General features: G+C 40.4%; 1 protein-coding gene across 1 annotated transcript in view; it reads left to right on the top strand.

Moving 5' to 3' along the window:
* The window catches only part of LOC118415554 (monoglyceride lipase-like), an 8,523-nt gene extending 2,890 nt beyond the window's left edge, over positions 1-5,633 (top strand). Inside the window, exons 2-7 of the mRNA XM_035820239.1 lie at positions 802-908; positions 1,347-1,483; positions 2,096-2,206; positions 3,768-3,857; positions 4,780-4,995; positions 5,474-5,633. Of these exons, the coding sequence (XP_035676132.1) occupies positions 802-908; positions 1,347-1,483; positions 2,096-2,206; positions 3,768-3,857; positions 4,780-4,995; positions 5,474-5,593 (781 nt within the window). The 3' untranslated portion in view covers positions 5,594-5,633. The remainder of the gene's footprint in view (positions 1-801; positions 909-1,346; positions 1,484-2,095; positions 2,207-3,767; positions 3,858-4,779; positions 4,996-5,473) is intronic.
* The last annotated feature ends 3,645 nt before the right edge of the window (positions 5,634-9,278 follow it).

The raw sequence follows: 9,278 nt of genomic DNA, 5'->3' as shown, positions 1-9,278 counted from the left end.
TCTGGTCAACACATTTGTTCCACTTCCTTAAGTAAAGAGTGTTTTTGATATTTTGAATCATAGTACTAGTACTAAATGTAGTTATGACTAAGTGTATGCTCCAAACAGCAATTCCTTAAGCAACTGGAAATGATTTTGGAATCGGTCAGACGAAATGTAGTGGATTCTGCCTGAAACGTCTGACCGTTTCCAAAATCATATCCAGTTGCTTGAGTAAAGTGTTGCTATTGGCGTATCTTATTACCTGGATGTCTAACCCTCATTGGCGTGACAAAGTATGCTGTTATTCTTTGTGTTTTTGAAAATTAGTGTTGCTGCTACAGACATCTTGTGTTGCTTATGATATACATATATTATTCATACGTACCCATAAGACCCAAAGCTCAATTCCCCGCTTACTGTAATATTTATGAGATGACGAATTATTTGCAGACTCAAATATCTGGTAATGCAACGATGTATTTGCATTGTTTTACAAAACGTTATCAGTGAAAACTCAAGCAAGTTGTACATATGTCGTAAGGATCCCATCAGCAACGCAGTATCGTAGTCATGATCTACTACTTTCTATTCATACGAAAAGTGACAAAAATGATGATAATAACTTTTAACACAGCAGTTGTACAAAGTACAAAGTATAGCACCTACCGGTACATGAATTTCTGCAACTAAAACTGGAATTGAAATGTTAGTGCTACATGTGTTTCTATGCAATGAAGTTAAAAACAAAAGTATTTTGATTTTATACTGCTGTTCAGCATAAACTATTTGTTTGTTTGTTTTTCTTGTGTATACCTCCAGGGCTCTGTTGATGATTGTCCATGGAGTCGCCGAACACTGTCAGAGATATGAAGAACTCGCAACAGAACTGAACAAAGAGGGAGTACTGGTTTTTGCACACGATCATGGTGAGAAGTGGTGTGAGCTAGGGCGCGCGCGGTAACGTACGAAAGCGAACGTCTTAAGGTGCCTTCTCACTGCACGTGCATCAAGCTTGCGCCACTGCGGGGTTCGTTCACTGCGTCACTGTTTTATCATTTATGATTTTAATATTGCATAATACGTAAAAGTATGACTTAGAAGACGACAAAATACAAAAAAGTAAAGAAATTTTATCTTTCGAACCTCACAGTAACGCAAACGTGATGGAAGTGCGGTGAGAGGGCACTTTTACCACTTACATCTCATAAGGAAGGCGACCTTTCTTTCTGCCAAACTTTTGTTTCATTCACATCCTCGCATCAGTTTTGGGGGGCCCAGAGAATATTGTCCCTATAATCAACATGGTCTAATATTGGGATTTCACCTTCGACAGTACAGATCACCTTATGATTTTTCACTTCCAGTCGGGCACGGCCAGAGCCAGGGTCACCCTGCTGACATCAAGAGTTTTGACGAGTACGTTCAGGACGTGTTGCAGCACGCCGACAAGATGCGAGCCGCGCACCCCGGGATTCCGCTCTTCGTATTCGGACACTCCATGGTAAGGAAGACATTTTTATTTTCCATCAGAGAAAAATATACTGGCTTGGCCTAAGAAAAAATGTTGTGTTACCCGATCAGAGGAAAAAACAACGTATCAAACTTTTTTGTCGGCCACTAGCGCTGGCAAGAGACATAAGACTTCCGATCTAACATTTGAGCGATGAAAATATTCTTCTCATCTCAAGATAGAGAGTTGTCTATGCACAGTATATCTATATCTATATATCTATTTATATCTATCTCTATCTATCTATCTCTATGTATATATAGATAGATGGATGGATGGATGGAAGATGGGTGGGTGGATGGATGGATGGATGGATGGATGGATGGATGGATGGATGGATAGATAGATACATAGATAGATAGATAGATAGATAGATAATGTTAGTCTAGTATGAAACAATTTCAGACACTTGGTGGACCTTGCTCAACTTTCTATGTAAAGTTCACAAACACCAGAAATACAAAATAATGATGCAAGTATGGTTAAGTGTGGTTGTACATGTCATTCACATGAAGGTTTTGTTCTCAAGAATATTTTCAATTTCGTGGCCAAAATGTTACACGATGGAATCGCTGACTCACTCAAACTAAAACGTTCTTCCAGGGAGGAGCAATTGCCACCCTAGCGGCAATGGAACGGCACACTCTATTTGCAGGGGTGGTGCTATCGGCCCCTGCCATCATTCCTTCGCCAGAAACAGCCACTACATTCAGGGTGAGTTCTTCAGCTGTTAAAGTTTCGTATTGGGAAAAAGAGCCTTTTTGTTGTTTAGAAGCTTTTTGCCACACATGTGCTGTAAAATGTGAATAACTGAACCTATAGCAGGAATGTCTTCTTTGTTTGCTAGCATCATAATTAGTAAACATTACTAATTGAGTTATCTTGAGTTATGGGTGTGAGCAAACACAGCCCAAAACAATACCCCCATCAGAGGTGACCCTTTTTCACGGAGGTAATAACCCAAACTCTAGAGCAGCGGGACTAGATCTAGATAGGGCAACCAAGGAGAGTGAACATGAGTGGATAGTACTGTAAATGCAGAAATGTTCGCGGTTTTCGCGGTGGCCGCGAACATTTTTCCATGGCAGTAAGAGACTACAGTGCATGGTACTACCGCGAACTTAAAACCACCGTGAAAAGTCCCTTTTCCCGCTACCGCGAAATTAGATCCCCGCGAACTTAAATGCATTTACATTATTCTCTATCTGTTAATATATCGTTCTTACTTCACTAGAACTTGGTAATTGTACTTAGATTGTTCGCGGTTTTCGCGGTGGCCGCTAACATTTTTACATGGCAGTAAGAAACTACAGTGCATGGTACTACCGCGAACTTAAAACCACCGCGAAAAGTCCCTTTTCCCGCTACCGCGAAATTAAATCCCCGCGAACTTAAATGCATTTACATCATTCTCTAGCTGTTAATATATCGTTCTTACTTCACTAGAACTTGGTAATTGTACTTAGATTATTCAGAACGACTTAGAACTTTATTATCCTGACCTGTGCTTAGCTTATGTGAAACGAAACGTACAATAGAGGTCTTCTTCTTTCATTCATTACCTCCATGAAATGTCATGGAATGGAGGTTATATTTTCTGTTATGTGTCTCTGTCTGTGTAGATGATTACTCAAGAACGGCTGGATGGATTGGTTTCATACTTGTTGTGTTGGTGGGGTGTGATGAAAACTCGAATCGATGAGATTTTGGGAGCCGTATCTGTCGTAATGATCGATGTAATAATATCAGAAATCACCCCTATATGTGAGATATATTGGTACAGGCATCGTGCTTTATGTGTTTGTTAATGGGCTTAGCTCCAAGCAGATGGTGAGGTGACAGCTGTTTGGGGAACCCCGAGTTTTTTAATATGATAATTAGTTTTATTTATGTCTGCTTAGGATATCATGGAGATGTGAAGCGTAAGTATAATTGTAAGAGGTTGAGGCACATAGTCGAACCTCAATAATGCTGACAACCTTAGACATTTTAAATGCCAAACATCAAGCTTAAGGAACACCACGCTACCATATGCCGTCGACCTCTTAAACGCACATTACACAATTAAGTGTCACATTTTGATAATTACTAATCAGATGGACATCCTCTGCGTCATTCACCACTACTTTCCCATAACATTTATATCATATAACCATTACTCTCAAATACAACCGACTATAAACATACATACCATCCACAAAAAAGCAATAAATATTTCATGGAGGTATGAGGTCCCCGAACTCTAGTTTATATCTGTGACATATGTGACCCACAGGTGTTTGCTGCCAAGATGCTGGCTTCTATCGTACCGAGGTTTGAAGTTGGGAAAGTGGATACAAGTTTCGTCAGCCGGGACCCGGCCAAGGTAAGAAACAAGAAATTACATCAAACTACAAAAAATCTGTCTACACTTGTAGACTAGGGAATATATTAGTATGCGGAATTTAGGGCGTTAGGCTAAGTTTAATCTTGTTTATTAGATTACATATTAACCTCCTCTGGGCTGTGGCTGATCGTCCAGGGCTCAGAAACAAAAAAGGTAATAAAACAATAATAATGTGTACGAAATACTGCCTATTTAATGCTCCAAGATTAGAGTTCCTTGCTACTATACGTAAATGCCGGTCCCGCAAGGTGCTGCCAAAAATGAATTCATCAGGAATTATATATGTTGTACTTTGATATTATTTGGTATCTTACAGAACTAAACTAATAGCTCCACCCCTGAGTCATCGCCAAAATGATGTTATATAATATGTACATAAACTTCATACGAACACTGAACAAATGGCAGAAATATATACAAATTCGTCATCAAAATCTTAAGCTACTTTGTGATAATTTTACTGATCCTTATTTGTTTTGTCAGGCTTTGGTGCTGTTTTGTATAACATCAACAGTTTCTGTCGGCACTCAATGCACTTTGAGCTGCAATAAAACACGTTGCTAACATTCAGTGTGTACGATATGTTTACATCGTGACCAAATAGATTTTAAGCCTTCTTTTCCACCTTATTTATCTATTTACTGTAACTTGATATTTAAGTTCGCGGTGATTTAATTTCGCGGTAGCGGGAAAAAGGACTTATCACGGTGGTTTTAAGTTTGCGGTAGCACCATGCACTGTAGTCTCTTACTGTCATGGAAAAATGTTCGCGGTGGTTTTAAGTTCGCGCTGAAGCGGCCACCGCGAAAACCGCGAGCATTACGCAACCGCGAAAGTTTCTGCATTTACAATATTTTTGTTTGTTTATTTATTTATTTATTTCTATTTTACCTTGCTCTAGGTGAAAGCCTACGAAGACGACCCTCTGATATACCACGGGGGCCTGCGTGCTCGCTGGGCGGTGCAGATATTAGGCGCTATGGACCAGATCCGGCAGCGGGTCTCCACCTTCCAGTCACCGCTACTAGCCCTGCATGGCGACCAGGACAAACTCTCCCTTCCCGAGGGATCCCAGTTCCTGTACGACAACGCCCCAGTAACGGATAAACAGATTAAGGTAAAGCATGGTAAAGCTTATCTAGATTTTGTTGATGTCTACCATCTTGGCAACGTAAAATTGGTATCAAAACGTTCAGATAACCTGATAACCTGAATAATAGAGAAAATAATAGAGAAAACACAATTGCCAACAGCAACTATAACCCGCTTTATTTTATTCATGTTATGAATCATACAACACCTGTCCATCTTTATGAAAAAAAAAAACGTAGTTAGGTCATGTCTAAAAAGCCAGTTGGCTGTTTCAAATTAGCAAAATAACATAATACAATTTGCTTTGACAACACTATAACTGTTGTATTAGAAACGGGATATGAAGGGATAACTGCGGTACTTAAGTTTGAGACAATCGTCCGTCTACTTCATATCCCTAAGGACCCTATTTTTCAAAACAACGGATATAGGTCACCCCGCAGATAAAGGTGAGCTGGTATTAATGGTCTTTCTCTTTTGTTTGTATTCGCATCAAAACGTAGATCTATCCCGGTTTCTACCACGAGCTTCTGAACGAGCCGCAGCCTGACGCCGAGACGGTACGGACAGACATCGTGACTTGGGTAACGGAGCGGATAGAGAGCGAGAGCGTCCAACATTGACACCATCCTCGCCAGACTACAGTGTAGAACACCCTTAAGGTGCTTTCTCAACGTGCCTGCGTCAAGCTTGCGTCACTGCGGGGTTCGTTTTCTGCGTCACTGTTTTGTTATTTTTCCCAATTTGTTTATAATTTAGATATTGCATAACACGTAAAACTATGACTTAGAAGACAACAAAATACGTTTTTTCATCACTGAAATTCGTTGAGTAGCTTTCGAACCCCACAGTGACGCAAGCTCGACGCGAGTGCAGTGAGAGTGCACCTTAGAGCCTTTCATCCAGGATTTCCCAAAGCATCAAGTCTGTGAGGGCCGTGCGGTCTTCAAACATACCTTGTACCATGTACGAGGGGATGAAATAAGGCCGGGGCCCAGAAACAAGTTGCACAACTAACATTTTGGGCATAGTTATAAAGAATAAATCATTTTACGTCGATGACGGTTAGCCATCCAGGTAATAAGATACGCAACGTAGCAAAATCATATTCAGTTGCTTGAGTAATTGCTACTTGGCGTATAATATATAGAGCCTTTTATGAATGTTTACCAAGATTCAAATCATGCGATCATTACTTTTCCAGCAACTGTTTAACAGTAACCCAGTAACGTTAGACGAGAGAGAGAAGGAAAAACATGGACAATTTATCTGCGACCTGAAATGTGCGAGCCAAAACTAGTTCTGCTAAAAGCAAGATATCAACCTCTTTCTAGTTGAAATACGAAAGAAATAATTATCAAACATTTTGACATTGTCTTCGTAGATTTCCTGGCATGAGGAACAAGTCGCGATCTATATAGCTCTGATCACCCTTCAACCTCGTTTTTTAACTGGCCACATTTAGTATTGATTTTCGAATTAAGGACTGGAAAGTAATGACTACACTTATTTGAAATTGGTGCATGTTGGAAAAAAGACGTCATACAACATAATAATGTCCCAAAATTTTAGTTGTGCGCCTTATTTCTTGACGAGTTGGAAATATAACGTAAGCCTAACTAGGGATATCATGACTACGGACTACTGTAAATGCAAAAGTGTTCGCGGTGGATAAATGTTCGCGGTTTTCTATTATGGTATTAGACTGCAGTCTACGGTGTTACCGCGAACTTAAAACCACCGCGAAAAGTCATTTTCCCGCTACCGCTAAATTCAATCACAGCGAACTTAAATGCATTTACAGTAGTTTAAAAACTGCCGTCTGTCGACTTGATATCCCCAAATACGTCGTTTTTTAAAAGCAACGGATATAGGTTACCCCATGGATAAAGGTGAACTAGCTAGCTAGTACCACCAACTGTGTTCTCCAAGAGTTAGTGTACCGGTTAACGTTAACAAAGAGACGCATGGGTTATTTTCACCGAGCAAGAGCGTCGCCTACCGGTAGAGATAGGCACTGCATCTAAGGAGCTGTTTCAAGGTTGCTGTTGTCCAAAGTAACCAGGGCCGTGTTGATTCGACTATACGGATGACATCAACACGCGTATCAATTTTCGTGTTTTTTTTTAATAGTTTTTAACCATACTGTCAATCGTACAAGACAGCTACAAATTGAGCAAACGTATACCTTAAACGGATACTAAGTTATTCGCCACACAAAAATTTTGAAAAAAGTATTGTCCGGTATACCATACTACTAGTATGTATATGTTCTTAGTCATTGGGTCAATCTTCCTGACCACTTTGACTTCATGATGAAGGCAATTTTTTTGCATCAGATTTTGAGTTCTCATATGATGTCATCCATATAATCAAACTTAACATGGCCTAAACTGCAATATATTCTTTTTGTATATATATATACACAAGATATAATATTTATTTGGATACGTTTCAATAGATCCTCAAAACAGGAACTACATGCACTACTGTACTTACGTTTATCTATGAAGTCATTCTTTGTATTTATCATATCGCTATATACGTGTATGGGCTGCTATTTTTGGTGTATATATCACATGGTGTTATAGAATTGTATTTTTATGTAAAAGTATTTTTGTCACACGTTGCAGGTACTTAGCCACTGTTATCTGCTTATTGAATGTATATACAGAATTTTGTAGTTCACTGAATTAAATCTTGTTAAAAACTTTCACGCTGTATTATTATTTTTAAGAGTCAACGAACTCCGATCAGTAATGCTGGACAGAAACGAGTGGAGACACAGGTGTCACCTCCAAAAAGAGGATGAACTGAACTGAATTGAAGAGTCACAAGTTCCCAGTCACAGAGCAGCATTCAATACAGTATGGATCATAATTGAACTGTTATTGCCAACACAACTGTAAATTTTCAGTTACCAAATTGTTTCACTTGACCAACTCCAGCCTTTGTGAAGGAATGAGCAATCCAAATCATCTGTGACATAACGTTATGCTAGATAGAACACATGACTCGGTGAGCAGTGGATCATAAGTTGTAGAAAACCTATGGCGTCCCCCGTCTCTGTGGAGTGATTGGTGAAGCCCTGACGATTAGAACACACATCGCTCACCCAGCAACCTATGCCTTTGTTTGTACCTACTCGTAAGCCCAACCGAGATACTCTACCCTGGATTGAACTGGAATCTCCCAGCTACCAATCGGGAGCTCAGTTGTTAGGTTACTACCAGTTGAACCACAGGGACATCCCTTAGGTATGCGGAAAACATATAACCTTCTGTCGAAGGGAATAGTTGACAGATATCAAGCGTATAATTTTATGATACTGGGTTAACCGGTACAGGTAGTTAAGTTTCGTTCTGCAGGTCTCTTCTGCAGTCACCTCCTTGGCCGGCCAAGCACATGGCCCACAGGTCACGTTCCCAAGAGACCTAGCTCTATCAGCCTGGATACATAAACCCATACGGTCAGGTAAATATCAACAGTCAAGACAACTGGCATCGAGAAAGGCCTGGTTAAATCTAAAGCGACAGCTAATTTCGAAATGGCGAGCGATTCCAAAACCAGCAGTGATGGACCCAGGACTCCACAGGGCGTGCTGTATTCAGAGTTGCCCCACTTGGTGAACTCTAGAGGACAGTATCTGTTCTGCAAGTACTGGGAACCACAGGAGCAAGAACCAAGGTAACGTCAGTTCTAAAATAGCAACGTTAAGCGTAAGCCTCAAGCGGCTAGGGGTTAACAAAGTTATAAAATTAGCGCAGCCGTTTTAAAGGACAAAAGACAAGAATATAATGGCATCGGAAGGCTGTTCGATTCATAACCCAAAGGTTCTACTAACTTCAAGGTTCGAATCTGTTGATGTGACACCGATCTTAAGCTTGTGCCATTGGGAAAGGCACGTAACACGACTTTCTTTACTTCACTCAGGTGAAAATGAGTACATGTACCTAACTTCGGTTAGGGTCGTTCCTCGGATAGGACGTTAAATGGATGTCCTGTGTTTATGAAGTGAAGCACATCGAGTACGTTATAGAACCCATCGCACTTAGAGAAAAAGAGCAAGGGTCCTTCCCGGTATGATTGTTCAAATCTACTGTCCATTTGCTGCACATGGAGCAATTGCTGTCTATATAGCTAATAGACGAAGGTAGACTTGTTGTGTCTAATATGTTCACAGGGCTCTGTTGATGCTTGTTCACGGTTTGGGCGGACACTGTCAGAGATATGAAGAACTCGCCACAGAACTGAACAAAGAAGGAGTCCTAGTTTTCGCACAAGACCACGGTGAGTAGTACTCACCGT

Source organism: Branchiostoma floridae, chromosome 5 (genome assembly GCF_000003815.2).
Source record: "Branchiostoma floridae strain S238N-H82 chromosome 5, Bfl_VNyyK, whole genome shotgun sequence".
Lineage (NCBI taxonomy): Eukaryota > Metazoa > Chordata > Leptocardii > Amphioxiformes > Branchiostomatidae > Branchiostoma > Branchiostoma floridae.
Note: the sequence above shows the minus strand (reverse complement) of the source record. Positions and strands in the feature narration are given on the sequence as shown.